Source organism: Rhinolophus hipposideros, assembly GCF_964194185.1.
Source record: "Rhinolophus hipposideros genome assembly, chromosome: 1".
NCBI classification, from domain to species: Eukaryota; Metazoa; Chordata; class Mammalia; order Chiroptera; family Rhinolophidae; genus Rhinolophus; species Rhinolophus hipposideros.
The window spans coordinates 73,162,369-73,186,882 of record NC_138047.1 but is presented as its reverse complement, the minus strand read 5'-3'; the positions used below and the strand labels follow the sequence as shown (position 1 = coordinate 73,186,882).

Below are 24,514 nucleotides of genomic sequence, written 5' to 3'. Positions count from 1 at the left end.
TATATGTACCACCTCCTCTTTATCCATTCTTCCATCGGCAGACACCCAGGCTATCTCCACATCTTGGCCATTGTAAATAGTGCTGCAATGAACATATGGATGCGCACGTCCCCTTGAAGTAGTGTTTTGGGTTTCTTCAGATAAATACCCAGAAGTGGGATTACTGGGTCCCTCATTGTCTCTTCTTATAGCCTTTCTTTTAAAATCTATTTTGTTTGGCATAAGTATTGTTATTGCAACTCCTTTTTTTTTTTTTCATTTCCATTTTCATAAAATAACTTTTCCCATCTCTTTACTTTCAGTCTGTGTGTGTCTTTCAATCTGAAGTGAGTCAGCATATGTAAGGGTTTTGTCTTCCTATCCATTCAGCCCTCCTATGCCCTTTTTTTTTTTTTTTGAAGGAGGGCACAGCTCACAGCGGCCCATGAGGGGATCGAACTGGCAACCTTGGTATTATTAGCACCATGCTCTAAACAACTGAGCTAAACAGTCACCCCGCTCTCCTGTGCCCTTTGGTTGGAGCTTTTATTCCATTTACATTGAAAGTAATTGTTGATAGATATGTAGTTATTGCCATTTTCTTAGTCATAATTTTATTCATTATTATTATTATTTTTCCTGCCTTAAAGAAGTCCCCCTAGATTCCTTGTAATACTAGTTTGGTGAGGAACTCCTTTAGCTTTTTCTTGTCTGGGAAACTCGTTATCTGTTTTTCGATTTTAAATGATGGCTTTGCTGGGTAGAGTAGTCTTGGGTAGGTCCTAGCTTTTCATCGCATTGAATATTTCGTGCCAATCTCTTCTGGCCTACAAAGTTTCTGTTGAGAAATCAGCTGACAGTCTTATGGGAGCTCCCTTATAAGTTACTAGTTGCCTTTCTCTTGCTGCTTTTAGGATTCTCTCTTTGTCTTTAACCATTGCTATTTTAATTGTAATGTCTTTGTGTGGTCTTTTGTGGGTTCATCTTGTTGGGACTGTCTGCACTTCCTGAACTTGTGTGTCTATTTCCTTCTCCAGGTTAGGAAAGTTAACAGGCATTATTTCTTCAAGTAGGTTCTCAGTCCCTTGCTTTCTCTCTTCTCCTTCTGGTACCCCTGTGATAAGAATGCTCTTATAACGCTTGATGTTGTCCCAGAGGTCCTTTAAACTCTTCTCATTTTTTTTAAATTCTTTTTTCTTTTTGCTGTTCCAATTGGGTGTTACTGCTACCTTGTCTTCCAAATTGCTGACTGGATCCTCGGCTTCATTTAGTCTGCTGGTGATTCCTTCTAGTGCATTCTTCATTGCAGTTACTGTACTCTTCACTTCTGACTGGTTCTTTTTTATGGTTTCTATGTCCTTTTTATCCCCCTTGCTGTCTCTTTGTTGAAGTTCTCACTAAGTTCCTTGAGTATCCTTATAATGCTGTTTTGAACTCTGTATCTGATAGGTTGCTTGCCTCCATTTCATTTAATTCTTTTTCTGGATTTTTCTTCTGTTCTTTTATTTGGGATGTATTTCTTTGTTTCCTCATTTTGGTTACCTCTCTGTGTTTGTTTCTATGTATTAGATAGATCTGTTATGTTTTCCAATCTTGGCTGGGTAACCTTATGTAGTATGTTCCCTGTGGGGCCCAGGGGCACAGTCGCCCTGGTCACCTGCTCCAGGAGTGTCCCTAGTGTGGGTTATGTATGCCCTTATGTTATAGTAGAGCCTTGATTGCTATTGGCACATCAGTGGGTGGGACTGATGACTGTCTTGGGGTTTGGCCACATCCACATCTTCCAGGCTGCTGTGCAGGGGGCTTACCCCACGGAGTGGGGTTGCCCCAGTGGGCTTTGGTGCCTGTTGAGACTGCCCTTTGTGTGTTTCACTTTTGGGGCTAATTGAGTGGTGCTCTATTGTGGTTTGAAGCCCACCTCCAAGTGTGTGGGTTCTGAGGCCTCTTGGGATGGGCTCTGGTGCAGGTCCAGGTCACCCATTGCCTGTGACTGGCTGGGAGCTAGTAGGAGCTACAAAAAGATCCATGGTTGTTCACTGCCTGTGCTAAATCTGAAGGCACGTGGGAGAGGCCATGCTGTGAACTGAAGGTGGCTGCCATTAGTACCGGGCCTGGGGTAGCTCTGCAAAAAAGCCAGGATACCCCAAGGCCTGATGCCACCTGCTGGCTCCCTTTAGGTTCAGCCACTGATAAAGGCTCATGCAGTATGCAAGTTGGGTGAGGCAGGGTCTCAAGGAATCACTAGAATTGGAGACATTGTGTTTACCAAGTTAACATAGATTCTGGTTTGGTGTCTGGAGCTACTTGGCAGAAGTCTCAGAGCACACTGAGGCCAGTCACCACTTGCCTGGGGCCTGTGGACTTTGTTAGTTTTCCAAGAAAGAGTGCAATGCTGTGGGGATGGCTGCTCTCCTAGAAAGTGCCTCCAATATTGGGGGAATTTGCAGGGGGCGGGGGGACCCAGCAGAGCTCACCAGACCCATCAGATTCAAATTTGTTTATGTGGGGAAGGGCTCAACACAGGAAAGATGGCGCCTACAGGCTGGCTGCATGAGAGGGGGACCCCACACAGGGAAGTGGTGACAGTCTTCCAGCCCTTACCCCAAAGCCACACACCTCAGTCTGCCCCCCATATGCCTCCAATTCCAACCCCAACCAAGTCACCATTCCTCTGAGAAAGCCCAGGGTGAGTACCTGCGAGGAGTGGGTCTGAGTACAGGCCCTTTAAGAGAACGTCTGGGTTTCTGACAGCCTCTGTCCCACTAGGATGGTCAGAATCCTCACTGTTTTTCACAGCCATTTGTGCCAGATGTTGTGGGGACTCCTCTTCCTGGAACCAGTACTCTGGCCTGGGAAGCCTAGTGTGGGACTGTGGTCCCTCCCTTCTCCAGGGGGAACCTCTGTGGCAGAGATATCTCTCCTGATTCTCAAACTCCACACGGAGGTTTGGGGGACAGACTGTTTTGCGTCTTGGCACCCCCTATCATTCTTGACATGGCTTCTACTTTATTTACTTAGTTATAAAACTTCTGCTCAGCTAGACTTCAGATGGTTCTACATGTTGATTGTTCTATAATTTAATTGTAATTTTAATGTGTTCACAGAAGGAAGCAGGCACAGTGCTTATCGATGCCACCATTTTGGATTGCCCCCTGATTTTAAATAATTTATTTTTTAAAAGTATGCAAACTGAAATTTGCTTCAAAGAGAATTCAGATAGCAGCCAAAATACTCACAAAAGAACTGCCCCCGAGTAGACCTACTTGAGTAGGTCTCAAGTTAGTTATAAAATAGTCCCTGAGAGTTATTTCTGTCAGAAAAGAAATAAGATGGATTTTTAGGAGCCATCCATGTAGAAGATCCTGGAATCACAGATATTATTCTGGATACCTCCCTCTCTTTCCCCCATGACCCTTCTTCACCATATCCAGTCATGACTGAAAATGTCAGTTTAACTCGTTCTTCTAAATAGTCTCAGTTCCATCTCCTTATCTATAAAATTGGGATATCAGGACCTATAGCATGGGATTGTTATGGGATACTTTAGAGCAGCATCATTCAATAGTAACATAGTGCAAGCCACATATACCATTTAAGTGTTCCACTAGCTGTATTTAAAAAAGTAAAATGAAACAAGAGAAATTAATTTCAATGTGTCTTATTTACCCCAGTATATCTAAAGTATTATCATTTCAACATGTAATCAATAATAAAACAATTATTAATGAGATATTTTACAACCTTTTTATTTATATTAAATCTTTAAAGTCCAGTGTACAAAGATCTGACTATTAAGTTCACAAACTCACCCTACAAAAAGTGCTACATACGTCATTGCTGAATATTACTATAGTCACCTTCGAAGTACTCCCCTTGGGAAGCTGTGCACTGATGCCAGCGCCTAGTCCACCCTTCAAAGCAATTTTGAAACTCTTTCTGGAATGGCCATCAGAGCTGTTGTCATATTACCCTTGATGTTCTGAATGTCATCAAAATGTCTTCCTTTCAGTATTTCCTTTATCTTCTGGTAAACAAAGAAGTCACTGGGAGCCAGATCAGGTGAGTAGGGAGGGTGTTCCAATACAGTATTTGTTTACTGGCTAAAAACTCCCTCACAGACAGGGCCATGTGAGCTGGTGCATTGTCATGATGCAAGAGCCATGAATTGTTGGAGAAAAGTTCAGGTCATCTAACATTTTTACACAGCCTTTTCAGCACTTCCAAATAGTAAAGTTGGTTAACTATTTGTCCAGTTGGTACAAATTCATAATGAATCATCTCTCTGATATCAAAAAAAGGGTTAGCAACATCATTTGCAATAAGTTCACAAACTTAATTGTCAGACCTCGTATATTTTACACTTATGAGCACATCTCAGTTTGAACTAGCCACCTTTCAGTTGCTCAGTAGCTAGGGGCTTCTGTATTTGGCAGTGCTGTTTTAGCTAATTCATATAAAACGCAGTACCTAATTCATGATTAGCATTCAACAAATGTTGGCAAAATGATTATTATACATTTTAAAACATCAAAAATTGGGTGGACAAACATTTGTATTGCATGTTTGCATACATTGCCATGTGACAAGATGCCTCAGATTTGTTTTTGGTTCTATTTCAAAGGAATAGAGCGTTGACTTTAAGTGTTCTCAGCTGTTCCCTGTAAGTTGGCCTCTGGGTTTCAATGAGGTCAGTTTGGTGGTTTATGGTCATCTTTTCTTTGGAAGGTGGGAAGGGGAAACTCAGTGTGCCTCGAGTGCTGCGTGCCTGTCTCTGTTTTTTGGCTCTTCTCTGTTTAATTATTTGGAGCTGGAACAACTTGATTTTAAAACAAAACATATGGGCTGAGAGTAATTGGGAGGACATTTGCTAGTGACGTAGCCCGGAAGGTATGTGCAAGCTGAGGCCCCAGCCCTGCACCACTTGCTTGCTTAGGTATTGAGTGCTTTCCTTGACTTTAAATCCACTGTTATTTCTCCAAATTCTTAAACCCTTGTTTGGAAAGTCACAGTTAAAGCAGGAAATACTGGAGCAAGACTATAAAGGCGTTGTCTGTGAGTCTTCTTTAAATTCCATTTTTTTTTCTCTCTCCTTTTTGTGGAAAACTATTGGTTCCCAATCCATTTATATGATTCGTGAAAAAAAAAAAAAAAGGGATTTTCAAAGTTCCAGGAGGAGAGGGGAAACTTGATACAAAGAAGAAAATGTTGACCCATCATGGAATTTCTCTTTTCTATTATACTTCCTTCCATTGCTGACTCTAACATGGGACATTTCTGTTCTTCAACCAGTTCATATGTAAAGGCAAGGTTTTCATCTCTTTCTACCTCTTCCACTTCCCTTTGCTTCCTGGAGAGGGAATATATGATGTTCTGGTCTTATCCCAATATAATTCTAACGTGAATGCCTCAATTTCCTGTCTCATGGGGGGCATGGGAATTTATCAGGAGTGGTAAGAACATATACGTCGATGTTAGACTCCTCTTGGTTCAAATTTCTGCTTCTCCATTGAGAAGCTTTTTGCCTCTGTGAGCCTCATTTTTCTGTTTCTTAAAATGTGGTTAATAATAGTGCTTATTTTAAATCAAACTTGTGATGCTTAAGAGAGATACTGCCTACAGACCATGGAACACAGTGCCTGGAGAGTCATATAGAGAAATAAATGGTAGCAATTCGGCAGGGCCCTCAGCAGTGACATGTCCCTCCTCTTCAGCTGCAAGAGGGACAGCTGACCACGATGTCCTCTGTCACAACATCGCATGCATGTTGTGGTGACACTGATTAAATACTGCATCAGGGGAGATGATCGAGCATTTGTCCGCACAGAGCTTTAGCATTAGAAAGGCAGGCATTTCACTGGGCCGAGTTTGATGTCAATGTGTGTGAAGTGAAGCGCCCAGTGATTTCTAGGTCTGATGGGATCCCATGTGTTTACTTGTCACCTGGTACCCGATTGTGCCTAGGATCTATCAATGCGAGTAACATGCTGAACTGCTTCATTTTTATACTAGAGTCCCAAGTACCTTTGAGTCATTTGGGGGACTGGTATATTTGTTGTTTGGGGTTGGAAATGTAAAGTGAAACAGCACTCTGACCAGGGCAGTAGAGGGGAGGGGCTGACTATAGTTTTTCTGTTGGGTTGTTGAAAACAAGAAATGTTTCCAAACACTTCTCAAACCCCTAAGGGCAAAAGCAGGAATAAAGGGGTCTTCAGTTTTTGCCAAACAAAGGACATGCTGAAGCTTTTCTGTAGAGGGGCTTGGAAGGATCGCATACTCTTTCTGCCATGTCGGATCATTGCCGGGAGATTTGGGAAGTTCTACTTTCAAAAACACCACCACATGTTCAGGGCAGTCAATTGTTGGTGTTTTTTTTCAGTTTCCTCTTCTCTCTGCTCTTGCTGTTTTCCCAGCCCTTGTCGGATTTATTGGCTCATGCCTACAAAATGTCACTCTCCACAACAAATGGTGAAGACTTCGCCAGGTGGACAGTTCTCAGATTTCCCTGAAACTGGAAAGAATGGCCACCCTCACTCTTGTTGCCTCCATACACTGCTCTCGGTGGACAGCTATCCTGACATGTAACTTAATCAAGATGTTGGTAAAATAAACAGCGTGAACTGCTGTTGTCAGACTGCGTCTGCTCGTCAACCTGCCCACTCCCTTTTCACTTCAGGGTTTGGAAAGGAAATTTAGAGTTGCTACTGATAATGAAGATGAGTAAGATGAGTCTTTCCTCATGGCCAATTACACCCGGTCTTAATCACTGAGTTCTTAGTGGGTGGATAGCGCTGTACAATGTGTCATTAAACCTGTGACACTTGATTATAAGACACAGTATTATTTTTGGTACAATCAAGGGGTAAAAAACTGAGATACCATCAGTTTTTAAGACACGTCCCAATTTCTAAGATGTTAAAATATGTGTGTGTGGGGAGAATGTGTACCTTAGAGAAGATGGAATACAGTGAGAACTAATTAAATTGGAAAGCCCCCTGGTTACCAACATGCTCCCATCCCACCACCCCTCTGACCCCCCTACCCCTACCCCACACTTGAGCTCTGCCCTTGAGATCCATAGTTAAGTATGAGAAGCACCTCTGCCTTGAGGTTGAGTTCGTTTTGTGTTCTCTGTAACTCAGTCTTGTGTTATTTGTGTGCTCCATGTTATACATGAAATTATGGCACTGAGTTGAGACCAGGCCATCTTTTGGAAGCCCCCTCAATTCCAATATAAGTAATTGAAATTTCTGAAAAACAGAGAATCAGGAATTTTCTTTGGGTCACATTGAACTTGATGAAACTCACATTACCTTTTGAAGGAATGAGAAAGAGCTTGTTGGGGGACAGTCAGGGGTTTTTGAATGCCCTCTTTGACCTGGCCCATTTATAATGGCTTGATGGTAAAGATAGAATCGCCAGCTCTACTAAATTCATGCCCCTGGTTTTCCATTTTCTAGTGAACACCAGGCTTAGATGTATGGGGGCATGCACTGTTTCCTTTTGTGCCCTAAAAAGCTGCATTAAACATTATCGATGGCTTTGATTTTATTCAAGACTTTACCTACTTATTATTCTTCATAATCTAAATGACTTCTAAGTACCTACAGGTCCCCAACCCTTTTTTCAGTTAAAAAATTTCATTTATATTTTCAGCTTTATTGAGGTATAATTGACAAATAAGATTATAAGGTATTTAAAGGGTACAACATAATACATATATAGTGAAAGTATTCCCCTCCATTTAATTAACACGCCCATCACGTCACATATTTACCTTCTTTTTTTGTAGGAACATTTAAGTTTTACTCTTTTCGCAAATTTTAATTATACAATACGTTGTTATCAACTATAGTCACCATATCATACCTTAGAACCTCACATTCATCTTATAACTGAAAGTTTGTACCCGTTGACAAATCACCCCTTATTCCCCCATCCCTGGCAACCACTTTTCTACTTTCTATTTCTATGAGTTCGACTTATTTATTTTTAGATTCCACACGTAAGTGATACAATGTGTTATTTATCTTTTCTCTGGCTTATTTCACTTAGCATAATGCCCTCCAGGTTCATCCATGTTGTCACAAATGGCAGGATTTCCTTCTTTTTTAAGGCTGAATAATAGTCCTTGTGTGTGTGTGTGTGTGTGTGTGTGTGTGTGTATACACTTTTTCTTTTCTTTTTTTTTCTTTTCCCCATCCTCCTTAATGCTACCATAACTTTAATCAAGATGGATTCTGGTATTTTCTTTTTTTTTTTTCTGTTAAAGATGGTTACTCAGATTTTAGAGAAAACTATTTCTCAGCCAGGTAAAGTATCAAAAGAATTGATTGAAAACTTTCTAATTTGCATTAGTAAAAGCATGTTGTTTACTCTTATGCTTATACTGCTTTCTCTCTTTCTTTCAGTTTTTGGGAATTGCATTTCTTGGAATTGGACTGTGGGCGTGGAATGAAAAAGTAAGTTGACTATCATGAAAATGCACACACTTGGGTTGTTAGAGTCTGCACATGATACTATATGTTATCTCTTTTTTCTCTTTGAAACTGCGGAGTACAAACAAACATGGTTCTTTAATGAAAGTGTTCTTGGAAGGTAATGTCATATTTCAGACTCTTTAGGAATGGTACCTAAATTGGTCGCCATATCAAAATAATTATAGAAGTAACAATGCATGTGCACAACAGAACATGTATTGGGATTTTATCGGTTACTCCGAGATATATGTCCCCATGGAACATTTCCTCACTCTGGCACAAGAATTTCAGTGGTGCTTATAAATATCACTAACCCACTAACTGTAGCCTTTTTTCTTAATTTTTTTTTAACCTTTTGGAAGATTGCTCAAGCCATAAATATGATTTTTTCAGTGTGAGCATTATGTGATAAGCTGTGAGCATGTCCTATGAAGGAAGCTGGATATAATTTGTGTTTGAATATCAGATAAACTTACCATTAATGTGAATGTGAATACTTGTCTTCTAATTAAAAGCATTTAGGAATATTCATAAGTTATGATCAAATACAGTATAGTAAAAGGAAATATCTGGAAATAGGAAGCCACATAGTCTAGGGTACGGTGAAGATGCAGTGTTCTGGACACCCCTGCCCTGTGTCCATTCCTTCACTTTACTTCCTATCCTCACTTTTTAATTTTTTTCTCTACAACATCCCTAACTGAGGCCATGCACTGGAATTCAAAAATGAATACAAACTCCTTTCTTCTCCCTTCTTTGGAAGTGAAATCATTGGCAGCATTTTATCTGTCTTGGTATTTGGCTACACAGTAAAGCTTTATCATCTCCCACCTTGTGAGAGTGAGAGAATGGATGGATAGAGGCTTAAATTTTCCCAGAAGATTGTTCTCTTATCTCTGTGGTATTTCACCCTTTGAGTTTGACCACAGCCAGAATCCAAGAGTTTCTTTGAAGTCTTATGTGTATTAAGAAAGGAGAGAAAAACTAAGAAAGTCCAGCAAACTAAAGTGTTTTACATGCCAGTAGGAGATTCCACAATTAAAACAAGGTTCAGATAGACTGAATCAAATAAAACTCAAAGTGAATCCTGAGTTTTGGAGTGAACCACCCTCTGTTTATTTGCAGAATACTTCTACAGAATGTAAAATACTTTACGGAAAATGAACCACTTTCCAGCAACGTTATGAGGCAGGGCAGTGATTACATATGGAGACAAATTAGGTTCCTAAAACAGAGATAATTTTATCTCTAGAAACTTTTATGTTAAATACTGGTCTTCTCTTGGATTATGATTAGCTCCTGCCTTGATCTCCTTGTAAGCTTGGAGATTTGTATTGGTGGAATCTCAGAAATTCCACTTTTAGAAGCCCTCTGGTTGGTTCAATGCCAGATAACACAGCTTTTTATAACTTTTCTTTAATAAGTCCATTTTTATCTGCTTTGAAAAGATGCTGGAAGGCATTAAATGAACGAATTGTCTATTCTAGCAATAAACAGACAATTGGTTGTTTTGAAGGCTTTTTCCCCCTCTTTGTGAAATATAATTATCTTTTTGTTTCAACAGTTGCCCCAAATGTCTCCTCTTTGATAAAATCACAAAATTCTAAAACCAGCAGTGTCGCACAAATATCAGAGCAAGGGAATGATGCGGTCTTTAGGGAGGGATCAAATAGCAGTCCCTTCTTTGTCAGGGCCACTATCAGTTAGTGGAAAGTTTCTCTGGAGAGCTGAAGTCACTTGGTTAAGGTCACCCAGCTACTGTGTAGCCAAACTCTGTGCATAGGGACCAAATGGAAGTGGCAGAGAGTAGCGCACATGCAGCAACCCTATTTGGTTTGCACTGACTATTTGGTGGGCCCTGGGCTTGGGGATGCAGCATTGAATGATGCAGAGTCCTTGCCCTGGGAAGCTTGCATTCTAATCGTGCACTGACAATAAGTAGTTAACTCGCCAAGTATATGCACCCAGGCATTGATGAGTGCTGCTGGAACATTCGGTGTAGGATCAGGGCTAGAGAGTGGCGGGAGAACAGGTCTCTTTAGATCAGCCAATTGGGAACAGCCTCCCTGAGCAGAGACCTGGGAGAAGCAAGAGGGATCTCGCTGGAGGTCTGGGAGAACAGCACTCCATGCAGAAGAAATAGCAAGTGTCACAGCCCTGAGTCGGGGACTTGGTGATTCCTAGGAATAACAGGAAGGCCAGTAGGACTGGAAGGGAGAGAGCACGGGCAAGAAGAAGGAGGGGTGTGGCTAGAGAGGCAGGCAGAGGCTCGAGCTTACTGGGTCCTGTAGAAATTTGGATATGAGGACGTCACCAGGGCATTTTGATAAGGGAGTATCCTTTTGTTTTAAGATCACTCTGCATGCTGTGTGGAAAAAGAACACAGCTTTGCGGTTGTGAGCAGTACTGAGTTCAAATAGTGGCTCCTCCATGTACAATCTGTGTGACTTTGGACAACTCTGTTAACTTCTGTGTGATGCCTTTTGCTCTTTTGTGCAATGGGGACACTAGTATCACCTCATAGGATTGTTGTGAAATTTCAATGAGATGGCCCCCCAAGATATTGCCTGGTATGAAGCAAATGTTTCTTAGAGACATGGCTGCCTCCCCTGGATGGATGATCATAGCATGTCAACTCCTACATGGGGACAAGTGCAGAATGGTGGCTTTGGAAGCTGCCTCAGATTTTAGGAGAGTTCCGGGCAGTGATTCATGGACTGGAGAAATGGTTTTGTTTTGGGGTCTCTTAAGGAGGATGTGATGTGCATTGATTGCCTTGGTAAGAGCAAAAGCTGTTCTACTGAAACCCTTTGGGTTAACTTTTAAGCTAGAGCAGGCCTCTGATGGGATGACGTTTTGAGCTGGCCAAAGGTGGTGGGTAACATCCACCTGCTGGGCCAATAACTCCAGTGCATGAATCAATAAATCCCCCCAATGGAGAGATGCGGTGACATTTACTTGAAAGGAGGCCTAGAGGGTAAGTCTCCAAACTGGGTCACTGCTGGAAGGATCAGATTTCCCTTAGTAGACATTTCTATGGGGAGTACAGAAACATTGGAGGCAAAATGGTTACCCCTCACATTTGCTTACTGCCAGGCTGAGTTTTAAACCTAGGGCTAATATTATTGTTGACTATTATACATAATAATTAAAGAATTCATTTTATTTAAATTCGAAATTAACTGTAAAGATGCAAAGGATGATTGTGTCTCCAGGGAAAATTGGTTTATGTGCAGTTTTTCAGAAATCATAGGATCTGCTGTTTTAGAAGGAATATCAAAATTATGTAGCGTGATTGGCAGTGGTACAATGCGCTTGATGGCATCCAGCCCCGATCAACTCATTCATTCAAATAACATTTACTGAGCATATAACATGCGACAGGGCTCGTGGTGGACTCTGGGGATGTAATTCCTCAGGGGATTTACAGTCTAGGAAGGGTATGCATATACCTGTAAAATGTATACATATATATATATAAAATAAAACGTTGCGGTGAACGTTAATTTGGAGTGTACACAAGTTTGACAATTCCTTTGGCAAAGTACTCTCCACTTTCATTTTCTTGGGTTACTCTTACTGTTGTTGAAAAGACCTGCCTTCCACCAAAGTACAATCATGTCCTAGTAGTTTTCACTCATTGATTGTGGCTCTTCCCTATTGGATCCCACAGAGTAAATCCTTGTACATGTTGGCCCCTTGGGGAATTCAGGGTGGAGTCCTGGTTCCTTCTGAGTTTCTTGGCTAAACTTCTGTTTCTCTTTGGGTGGAGTCCCTTCTGCATCTTAGTCATGCTCTTCTGACCTCTCTCTAGTTGTCTGCTCTGTACCACTGACAGGGTGCTTTAGGGGACATAGAGCGTATGGCTGTATTGTGACCCTTCTCCCATCTGTCAGCCCATCTTGAGATCCCACTGTTGGTCACTGAGAGCTCAAGTTGATCTCAGATCCCAGTAGGTGTACCCCATCCAGAGTCAAATGCAGCTGTCATCCAGCATGTTCCCCATTCCACCCGGCTTGGTTTGAACTGTACATTTTGATCAACTTCCTGCCTCAATTCCTTCTTCTGCTCAGGCCTTGCTTTAGATTCTTGCCCCAGTGCTACCACGGAGAACATTCTGATTCAGTAGGTCTGGGTGGATACCGGGATGCTCTATTTTCATAAGCCTCTGAGATTACTCTGACTGCAGTCAAGTTTAGTTATCACTGATCCAAGCCACTGATATGTTGAGCAGGCCAAGGACAGAGCCCAATAACATGTCACTAGAAATTTCCTTTGGGGCTGACATTTATTCACTTACGTGTGCCCTTGGGTGTCATCAGTCAAGCAATTTCTGATCCATCTACTTGTCATTACATCAGACTTTTTTTCTGCATTTTGTCTTTGTAGGTAGACTATATCCTTTTTTTTAAATCTCTGACTAACCAGACTAGGGACTTAGAAATCTTTTACTTAGTGAACCCAGCTGGGTTTTCTCATCCAGGTACTCAGAAAATCTTATTAGTAAAGCAAATACTAGGCATGGTTTATCATTCCTCCCTTCTAGAAACACTTTCCTCAGTTGGCTTCTAAGATATCACGTACTGCCGGTTTTCCTCCCTCACAGATAGTGCCTTCTCACTCTGGTTTGCTAATTCCAGCTCACCTCTCTGACCTCTAAATTTTGGAGCTACCCAGGTTAAGGTCCTGGGACTTCTTCTCTACCTTAACTAATGCTCTAGGATAGCTCATCCAGGCTTGGGGCTTTAAATGCATTCTGACACTGATGACTTCCAATTTAGATTTTTGCTCCTGACCTTGTCTAAACACCAGACTTGTATAGACCAGTGGCCTCTCTAGCATCTCCATTTAAATGCCCAATGGGCTTCTGACACTTAACAATCCAAAACAAAACTCCTAACTCCCCCTGCCCTTCCTTCCCAAACCTGTGTTTCCCAATTGCAGTAAATAGCAACTATGTCTTTCCACTTGCTCTGGTGTTCTTGACACCCTTCTTTCTTTTCTCTCCTACCACATTCAGTCTATCAGCAAATACCGTCAGCTTTGCTGTGAAACTGTTTTCAGAATCTAATTTCCACTGTTATATGCTGGTCTAAACTGCCACCACATCTTGCTTGCATTAGTGCAGAATGCTTTAATTTCCCTGCCTCTGCTCTTGAGACCCACTACCACCTCACACCCATTGCCACGCAGCAACCAGAGTGATCCTTTTAAAAGTTAAGACAGATTCTATCACTTCCCTGCTGCAAACCCTCCAATGAGTTTATTACCTAACTCAAAGCAGTAGCTGGTGCCCCATTACTGCTGGGACCTTATTTTCCACACTGTGCCCTCTCCTGCTGCATGCTAGACCCAACTCATCTTGTTATTCCTCCAAATTCTCAAACATAAGTCACCACCTGGGCCTTTGCACTCTCTTTACTACCTGGCCTGCTCTCCCCCAGAGTTCCACATTATCACTTTCCTTTACTTTCTGATCTCTGCTCAAATACTACTTTTGTCCATAGGCCTTCCTGGCTTATTTAAAGTAGCCACTGTCACCCCACCCCAGCCCTTTTTCTCTCCTTCCCAGTGTTTCTCCCCTTGTGTTTTCATAGGATTTATCGCTTATGTGCTGACAAGTTTATCACTCTCTTTTGCCACTGAAAAGTCAACTCCGTGAGAGCGGGGACTTGTTTACTGCTACACTCCAGTACCTAGAACATTAACTGGCACATAGTAGTTCACAAAATGTTGCTTATGAAAGAATGAATTAGTGAATGAATGATGAGAGCATTCCTTTGAACCCTCGCTATTTTGTGGCCTGTCTCGTTCCGTTATAGAAGTCAGTATTTGCCTCAGATCTCTAGTAAGCGCACTACATTAATAGAATAAGAGGAAGTAATATTACATGTGGTTTCTGATGTCTGATTCGATAGTAGTACAGTGTTAGAAACAACAAATCCATTACTTCTGGATGTTGGGAAAGAAAATAGCCATTTATTTCTGGGATCAAAATGGGAATCTATATATAATGGTCTCATTTCGTGGAAAAATTAGGAGTACCTTTCCTTTTCCATTTTGCCCAACAGTGATGCTTATTAGTCAGTTTTCAGGTGGGGGCATGGCAGACTGATGTATCATTAATGATCACAATGGAGGTGCTGCCAGCAGAGTTGTTGAGGGCAAGGGGACACTCAGCTTTTCGGAGAAGGAAGGGTGCCCTTCACTGGTCTTCTCTGTGAGGTTGAGGTTCCCTTCCTCTTCTTGACCCCCCTCCCCCAACACACACAGCAGGAGCCTATCGGGCCAGGGTGTAACCCAGCCTGGCTTGTCTGGCCTGCACCGTCCTTGAGGAGACGAGCCTGTCTTCTTTGCCCTTTTATGCTCAGTTCTAGCACCGTTTCTCCCACACCATGGATGCCCAGGTGTTTGTGACTAAAGGAATGCCGAACTTCATACGCTGTGGAAGACCACACAGGAAAAATAGCTCTTCACAAAAGGGTTTCAGTTTCACTTCTGTGATCTCTGCATCCCTAGGGTTAAACTTTTAGAGAAAGATGAACTGCTAGTTCAGAGGTGGGGAAACTGAGGCCCAGAGAGGTTACACTGGATGTCTGGCCCTCTCCCTCACCCCGGGTTCCGCTCCAGTCCCCCCTCATCCTTCGCTGCACTCACTCGGCTGGGTTCTGTAGGGGGTGGGCTGGAAGGAAAGCGTTGGTGTGCAGTCCTTACCCCTCCGTAGGGCAATGGGAATTAGAAGAGGTCTAGCCCCATACTTCTTTTCTCCTTGGCTTTCCTGGGGACCAGAGTGATTCTTTTTCCTCCAGGCATTTCTCTGGACCACTATCTGTAAATGTTAAGTCTCACCTCAGAACCTTCCAGTGGCTTCCTGTCACAATCATACAGTAGATTCATCTTGGAAAAACTTTCCCTATTTGTAAGTTTGTCTACATCTCTCTTCCTCAATTATCCAAATAACCTCCCTCCTCGGTTCTCTGTTGTAGCTAAAAATCTGAAGACCAAACAGCTCTTGCTTAGTATCTGGAAAGCTAGTGTATGATCTGATGTGCAGTAATCAGTGTGTTCAACAAACACATACAATATATTGAAAAATACATTTTTCTCTTTTAGTATGTCTCTCTGAACTTTATTCAGAGAGTTTTCTCAGGAAATGCAAATTCAGGTGAGGTCAAAAATTCAGTGACATTGTTGTTCGCTCTCAGCTACCACAGTCCTACTCTCTTTTCTGAGGCATAAGTCCAGGCCGAGTTATTACACAGGGCTAGGTAATGACTAAAACTCCAAACCTAACTTTGCGTTTCAGTGTTCTCCCTTGTCCAGCTCTATCTGCTTTGGGCCCCTTAAGAGGGGAAGGGAGTGAGGCCTTTGCCCTCTGCTTCCTCCTGTCACCCCTCCCACTCTCACCAGATGCTCCTCTGCCCACTTCCTGCCAGGGCAGAAGTGGGGGTAGGGCTTTGCCATCTGGGACTGGCAGATGGTAAAGGGGGTGATGTCTTGGTCTTCTCGAAGCTTTCCTGGCGAGTCCTTCTGCTTAGTAGTTCCTTTGAGCTTGGTGGGCATCGCTATTCTAGGTGGCTGCCTGCTACGCCTGCTCAGACCTGGCTGTTTTCCTCAGCCAGTGCGCCTCTGAACTCTGCCTTCTGAGGTCTCTTCTCACCCCAAGCTGCCTCTCCTGTGCTGCCCTCATGTTTTCTCCTGCACACATTCATGTTGAGTGAGGCCAATCCTACCAGAACAGCCCTCACCTGCCCTAGAGCCCTCTGCTCTCCTTAGATTTCCAGGGCAGGCAGAGGTTGCCCCTCAAACCCACAAGCTCCTTTCTGGGCCGACTCAGGCCCTAATCATGGTGTCTCAGAGCTCCCCCAGTGTTCCCCTTGCTAGGTTTAGGGTAAAACGGAAGCTGCTTCCCTACCCAGGCAGTGGTAGCACACGGCACAGCACCCACTTTCTCCAGAGAAATCTCAATTCCCTCAGGCCTCCCTTTGACCACTTTTTATCCGCTTGATTTTACTGCGGTGTGCAAGGGAAAGAGGTGCTCTCTGCTTGTGCCCGTGGTGCTGTGTGTATGGACGGGCAGGTCTTACCTTCTCCTCAATTTGCTTTTCAGGTAGTGATCAGCCAGAGGTAAGAATCGCATTCTAACATCACGTTACATGTTTTTCTTAACATTTTAGAAACAGGTATATGACACTGTGTTGGAAATAATCCTCTTGCCCACCGCTGCTTGCTCTTTACAGATGACAGAGCATCGTGGTTAAAACCCTGCTCTGGGGTCAGGCAGCCCGGCTTCACCTCCCGGTTATGCCTCTTTCTTACCTGGGTGACCTGGCAAGTGACTCTCTGTTTGGGTCTGTTTTCTGCCATGGATAATAAATAGCCCTACCTGCTAGGTTTATTGCGAGGGTGAAATAATCCTGGTTGCTCAGTGCCTGGCCTACTGTCAGTGTTCAGCAGTGTAGCCCTTATGTCTCTTTTGTTCCGACTGACTCTCAGCGTTGCCTGCCTGGATCACCGCCCCTGCTGCCCCTGCTCAACACACAAATGACCTGGGCCGCCTTCTGCTCAAATGCTTTCAGATGCAAACCCAGTGCCGACCTGCCAACCTCTTAGTCTCCTCTCATCACTAGTCAAATGCATATACAGACCCCCTTGGCGGGCCAGGTCCTGTCACTTTGTCTCTGCACTTTCTGCCATGATGTCTGCCCTTCCCCTTTGTACCCCCATCACACCCACAGCTAATACCCCTGCCCACTCTCTCTACTTACCTGTCTCCCCCTAGACCAGTTGCTAAGGGTGTCACCACACTTTCACGCTAAATACCTATGACTAACACAGTACCTACTAATTCTCAGGTGATGCCCATGAAAGTATTTGCTCAATAACTAAGCAAGTTGTGTCTCTCTGAGGCCCCCGATATAGTAATCACCTGCCACAAGGCAAGACTTTGCATTTTTCTATTTTAGTTTGGAGGGTCACCATGATCAGAGCCTCTATTACATATTTCAGTTTCAACTTTTCAGTTTCAACTTAGACAGGACTCTTCCTGGGTATGTCTCCTGTCTTCTGCAAATGCAAGTGAAATTATCTGGGGAGGGCTAGGAATGTGCTAGACTTCTGAAAAGTGACACTTTTGCACGTGGCTGTGTTCCCATGTTTAGAGAAGCAGTTACTTGTGCCAGGGTGGGGGTGATGGAGGTTCCCCAGCCTCTGAGTGGTACCAGTGATGGGACTTGGCACAACCGGCCTCTCAGCAGCTGCTTGATGGCGGACTTTTCTGAAGACCTGTGGAGTGACTGCCCCTCCTCTTCTGTTCTTCTCCAAAGGCGGGTTGTGGCCAGTTTTTATCTGCAAGACAGGATTACTTTTAGTCTCACTGGTGACCTTTCTCAAGACCAAAAGGGAAACCATGTCCATTAAAGCAGCTGGTCTTCCTTTAACCTAGCGTCTCTTGGCCAGGCCCTGAGTTGTGCTGCCCCTTTACATCTCCCTGGATTGCTCAGGTCCTAGTGAGCACCCTTTTCTTTAAGTTCCAAGTCCTGTCTCTGGGCTCTGCAGCAGTTCCATAGACAGATGGATGCTTGGGGGTTTGCATCAATAGCTTTGCCCTGTAATGTTCTTTGAAGACCTTTGATGAATTTTTAAGGTGCTGGTTTCCCTGTGGTCCCAGCTTCCTGTGGACATTGTTGAAAACCCCATCTCCAAGTCTAGGACCACTTCACCGAGTCGCCCATTTTCTGTAAAATGTACTATCTTGCCATCCTTTCTCAAGTAGGGAAATGCTTCTCTCCCTCTGGGAAAACTATTCCAGTTCCACCCCAGTGGGGTCTGGTTTAAGGAGGGCTGGATGAATCAGGACCCGGACTCATAAATCTCTGAGGAGTCCCTCTGGCCTGGCGTTGGATGTGCACTCCATATGCCTGTCTCTGTTTCTCATCCAGCAGTTGGAAGGAATGTGCTTGCGTATGCCAACGCAGAAGAGTCCCGGACCTTCGGGGCTTATTAATGCTATTTTTGTATTTTTTTTCTGTGTGGGTTGAGAGAGAAGGAACTGAAGCTTGCCAGGTGGCGCACAGAGGATGCTCTGTGCCGGTGGTGGAAAAAAAACACAGACACTCCTGAGGTTTATTAGTTTGAAGCCCTTCTGGAGCTTTGTTTGCCTTTTCATTTTTGCACGTGTGTAGAAATCGCTTCCAAGAAAAAATAGTTATACTCAGAGCATGGTCCTTTATTGCAGCACCATAGGGGAGGAGGGAAGCTGCTTAAATTCTGGAGATAATCAAACGAATGAAGTGCTGATGAGCAGATGGAGGTCCGAGGGAAGGCGGGCTGATGTTTCACATTCTTCTGAAACATACAATATTCATCAAACCAGTGAATGAGATCTCACAGGGCATAAGGCAGTGGCTGGAAGTCATGTGGATCAGTGACTAGAAGGTCATTCAGGAGCAGTGAGTCTTTGGTGACCAGTGTGCCCAGGCAGCAGCGGTGTCCTTGCCCTTGGTTCATGGTGCCACCCTCATGGTGACACAGTGGCTGACTGCTTGCTGGGCTCGCCACTATTGACAGACTTCGTGCTGCATTGTTCTCCACTTCTGTGTACTCTTAGTTTCCACCCACTCATGGCTTCTGCCTTCTCTTGGCTTTTGCTTACTCCTGGGTTTTCCCTTCTGCCTTTATTCTGAGTGTCTTTTAGGTGACATCCAATTCCCCAAGAAAGAAGATCTGTTTGGCAAGTGAGTTACCCCCATTAGGCATGATCATTGGGTATTGCCAGCGTTTTTCTTAGAAGGAGGTCAAGTGCCAGAGCAAAGAGAATCCTCTCCATTGCAGTCGAGTCACATGCCCCTCCTAAGTGCTTGTATAGCAGTTGATGTCTTCCTCTTGGTCTAATAGAATAGTGATGATAATGACGATGGTGATAAACTTTGACTGAATTCTTATTATTTAGTGTTTGGATTCTTAGCATTGTGTTTGGATTTACTTGGATTATTTCCTGTACCCTCATAATAACCTTATGGGGCACCATTTCACTCATGTGGAAACTGAGGCTTAGGCAGGTTTGGTAACTTGCCCGAGATCACATAGGTAGTTAGCAGTGGAAGTGGGATTTAGGACAAGGTGTCTGTAGTATAATGCCTTGTCTGTGTCTCTGCCCCATATCTAGCCCTGTCCAGGCTTCCCTCTTTCTGTGTTTCAGGGGGAAATTGTAGGTAAGCCAGGTGGCTTGAGCACTGTACAGAATGGTTTGTGCAGGATACAGCGTTCTCTGCCACATTCCAGAATAGGCTTGGTGTCTAGAATATCAGTGTCTCTCTTTTACCATGATAGACACACATTGACACATTTCTTTGTTGGCTCTCTAAACTTGTTATAATGACATGGCCTTAGACATGTTCCATTGACATATCTTCTTTCTCTTTAGACACATATTGGTCTTTTTGCTGAGTTCTGAGAGGCACTGTCTAGTACCTCGCAGTAATGGAAATCTGTTTTTGCTGGAGGACCACTCTTAAAGTCTCCGAATTGATATGCCAAGAGCTAGTTGTCCAAAAGCTGATTTGTGGAATGGCTAATTTGCTGGCTATTGTTTCTTTCAACTTAAAATTGACTAGTATTCATTTTGTCTTTATAGCAACACTTTGTTATGGTCAATTTGTTTTGCCTCTGCTGCAGCAACTACTATAGACTTAGATGACCGAGGGGCATAAGAATATAAATACAGGAACATATAGAATGGATATGAAGAATTCTTATAAACGTTTATATCACTTTTCATTGATATAATCTTAATAATGTTATCATTATATGTATAAGAAATCCTCCTACATTCTTTAGTCTGTAGTGTTTGAATATATTTTTCTGTAACCTGTGATCTTGGTCTCTGGTTCTCTCTCTCTTATTCTTTTCCTTTCTGTGTCAGCTGCTGCTGTTCAGAATTCCACTTTCATGTCAGCCAAAACAAATAAATGGTGAAAGGAATAAGTACATGTGGCTAATAGCTCTGCCTCTCATCCATTTATCCTCCTTCCACTTAGAATCAGCTTCATAGGATATTATCCAACTTTCTCCACAAAGTCCAGTATCCTTGACATCTTTCCCTCCCAGGGCTTTGCCTGCAGGATGCATGTGGAGAAGGATAAGAACTTTCTACCAGGATACAAACGCCAGGCTCTGTGTGTATACGTCTCACATAAGCAGCAGTTCTGGGCATAGAAGAGAGGAGCCAAATGACATTTTGCATTTATTTTTTCCAGTAAGTTTGAGTTGTAATAAGTTGTCATTTAAACCCAAGGACTGAACATTCAAGTTTACATGGAGAATTGAAACTTAAATCATGTATTATTTGTCGGTGACATAGAACACCTAAAAGTTCCATCCAGAACTCATTTCATTCACGATGCTGAATTGATAGTCAACATGAAGGAACACTTCACACTGGCTTGGTGGTTCTGTTAACTGGAACTATCAGCCAACCGAGTGTAGGGACGATCTTAAATCCAGCACTTCCTTTTACTCCTTGTCTGCTCCCTACTCCACCCCCAACACTTTTTTTCCTAGCATAAAGCATGATCTCCAGTTTTGGCCGTGCACGCACGCCTGTGTATGTTGCTCACATACAGCACTAAAGCATAGTTTAGTCAGAGCTGCTCTGGCGTTGTGCGGGACTCCCCAAATGCAAATGCAAACGTAAATAGAACCAGTTTGTTCAGTCAAGGAGGTATATTCTGAGGATCCTGGAGCAACTCACAGAGCTCACGGTCAGGCCAGGGATTATACTACCGTCAGGATTTTCCCTCTCTACCTTAATTCTTTGTTTCTTCCTAAGTGCTGGCTTTCTGTTTCTCACTTAGACTGACTTTCCCCACGGAGTGAAAAACAGACTGCATGTGCTCCAGAGTTTGACATTTTATAGCTTCAGCCACGAGAGAGAGATGCCTGTTCTAAATCCTGTTGTCCGAGGAAGGGAATTCAGGCTTCCATCTCTCATCGGGGCAGTGGGGTCATGTGAGAATTGGCAGCTCTGAGGGGCTCTTGGAGTGGATCTTAGGGAGAAGGAATCCTTGCAAGAAGGGGGAAGTGCAGCTCCCTGAAGAAGAGGATGGTGCCCACAGGTTCCCAGAAGACAAGTTGTCTGCTGTTGGTGTTCTTGTACATTACTGAGGATTTACCACAAATCTGAACGCCTATTTTAAATCACTTGTCCGACTTAACTGTAATCTTAGATTTTTCTTTTTTCTTCCTGCTTCTTGTCAACTACAAGCTTGAATTGTAAGTATTCTTCAGCAGACATGTTCTAGCACTTCTTACTCATTTGTCATATTGAGTTTAACAAAATTACAAAGTCCAAAGAGAGACCCCATCTTTAAGACAACAGAAGGCTGTACTGTCAACTCCCCTTCATTTTTGTTATCTCAAATCTTTGTTGCCAGGATTCTGTTCAGCTCCTCCTTAATCTCTCTGTAGAGTCAGAAACAGTAAGACTGCCCTTCAGTGAATATTTGGAAACATTGCACAAGTGAAAGAGTAAAGTCTTTTTTTCACCCACAGTTAGATAAGTGGTCCCAAGGGCCTTGGGTGTTGATGCCTACATTTTGTATTTTAAGATTTGAGTTAGATTTTGACTGATACCTACCTGGGTATAGTCTGAGTCCATTAAAAATAAAGTTCTTGGTAGTTCCATGCTTTGCAGAAAATCATTTTCCACACACTTTCAGTATCTGTCTCCATCTTTGTCTTTTCCTGGAATTTAGGATTAAATGAGTAGAATCTACAGTCCAGCGAGGCCCTCAAATGATTGTTGTTTCCATGGAAACAGTGGATGGCCTCGAAATTAAAACTGTCCCTGCTGGCTGGGGAGAGTAAGTATGAAAATGAATTTGTCTGAGAAGCCAAATTCTCATCCTCCAGATGAAACCCAGAGAGGATAAATGATTCAGGAGTCTACTGGCAGTTTGGATCATACTTTCTTGCCTTTGGGGGGTGAGGGGGTAGGTGGAGTATCTTGGTGTTTCAGGCAAAGGTGTGTTTGTTGGGTTGCTTGCTTTGCCAGAGTTGCCCAAATAACTGTCCTTGTGATCCATGGAGCTATTTGTGTACAGCCATGGGTCACGGAAGAGTGTTTGGGAACAATGTGATCTTTGCTCAGACTTGAGTGTGAATAACAAACAGCCCATGAAAAATGAATGAAATCATAAAATGGTTTTAAAGTTGGAAGGAACCTAAAGGTCAGTAAATCCCAATTTCCCATCCCATCTGGGAACCCCTTCTAGAGCACTGTTGACAGAGGTTCACAGAGTCCGCACCCTGAGAAGAAGCCATGTTTCTCAGGTAGCTTCTCTGACCCATTGCTGGAGACCTGCTGGTATTAGGCCTCTTTGAGATGGAACTGAAATCTCTTCCATATCTGCTGCCTCTACATTTTGGTGCCAAAAGAAATTGAGTCTAAACTTTTTACATTTTAAGAATGTTATCATGTGTCCCCAAAGTTCTCTTGTCCCCTGATTGAGCAGGTCCCAAACATTAAGCCTTTAAGTATGAATACCTGTGTTTAAAGACATTCTGAGGAGAGAGATTGATTTCCCTCCAATACTAGACCCTCAACACTGTTGCTTAGATGTTGTCTGACTTCTCTGGCAATTTTTTTTCTCAGCATCACTTGTGTAGGTGGAGAATTGGTTACTATATTTCTGGGTTTTCCTTAACCTCTTGGCCCCCAAGTATTCATAGTTCAGAGCTTGAAAATCTAAGAAACATAAGATTGGAACAAACCATTGGTCTATGCAGTCTGGTGAGGGTGTGGTTGCCTTTTGTGATGTCACCCCAGAAGTTACTGAATACACCCTACATTCCTAAGTGCTTTTCTAATCTCTCAACCTTTCATCTGTGATTTATTTAAACCCTTGACCCTTTTCATAAGGGTTAAGTAGCACATTTAAAAAGTCCTTAATTCCTCATATAGATTCTATATTAATACCCTATTATTGTTCTTGAAGTGATGCTCCCTCCACCCCAAAGAAAGAAAAACCTAACAAACAACATACCTTTGTCCAAATGTCCCTACTACCTTAAAATGGGCCAAAAGTTAAAACTCCTAAAGTCAGGCTTTGATTGGTGCTGACTGGGAAGTGCTTGGAAGCAAGTACATGCCTTCCACTTGGTAAGGGTAGAGTACTGAAGTATACATTCTATCCTGGTTCCAAAAATTAATAGCTCTGTGACCTTCAACAAGTTTCCAAACCTCTCTGGGTTCTATTTTTCTCAAGTATACAATCAGAGGAATATTTTCTATTCTTCTAGGTTATTGGGAATGCTTTGAAAACAAATTATTAAACAAGACTTTACAGTAAACTATACCATGATACCCTGGGGGTATTTTGAAAGTTTAAAACAAATAAGAAAATAAATATTGATGATACTGAGTATTTAAGACTTACATGTATTCATAGTTTCGAAAAACCAGGAGCTGGCCTTATAGGAATGAATAGTAAATACGTACCTTGCATTTTAGAGGAAAAAAAAATCTCATAATTTCTACATAGTTCTAGGTGGTATTTAATGTGGTATCACATTTAAGGGAGGAAGGATTTCAGTAAAGAAGTGGCATTGTTTGTGGAGAAATATAATTACTCTGGGTTCCTTTGGTAGGAAAATGAAAGGGTTGAAAGCCAGGGACTAACCTTTGATTTGTAAATCATTTAAATCCCACTTCTTACAAATAGGTGGTAGGCAAATACCTCTAATATCTGTGTGTTGGGCAGCCATCTACACAGACCACCCAGTGGTCTTTGGGCATCTGAGCCTGACAGGGTCTCATGTGAAGCTCAAGGGAGGATTCTGAGGTGTAGTTTTTCCCTGAAAAACTTTTAGGGGCTGTGGCTGGGCCTAGCTGCTATGTTAGCACTGAGATTCCCTATTTCCTGAGAATGCCAAGGGTTTGAAGCACACTTGTCTGACATCTTCCTAGGTGTTCGGAGGTGTTTTTCTTACACACCTGTTTTTTACTGAAGACCACTGATATTTGGGGATGTAGAAAGCAAAGGTGACGTCCACAATCT

At 42.8% G+C, this 24,514-nt stretch overlaps 1 protein-coding gene across 1 annotated transcript in view; it reads left to right on the top strand.

The window, feature by feature from the left end:
• The window catches only part of TSPAN5 (tetraspanin 5), a 163,732-nt gene that overhangs the window by 125,501 nt on the left and 13,717 nt on the right, over positions 1 to 24,514 (top strand). Inside the window, exon 2 of the mRNA XM_081051189.1 lies at positions 8,388 to 8,438. Coding sequence (XP_080907315.1) covers positions 8,388 to 8,438 — 51 coding nt within the window. The remainder of the gene's footprint in view (positions 1 to 8,387; positions 8,439 to 24,514) is intronic.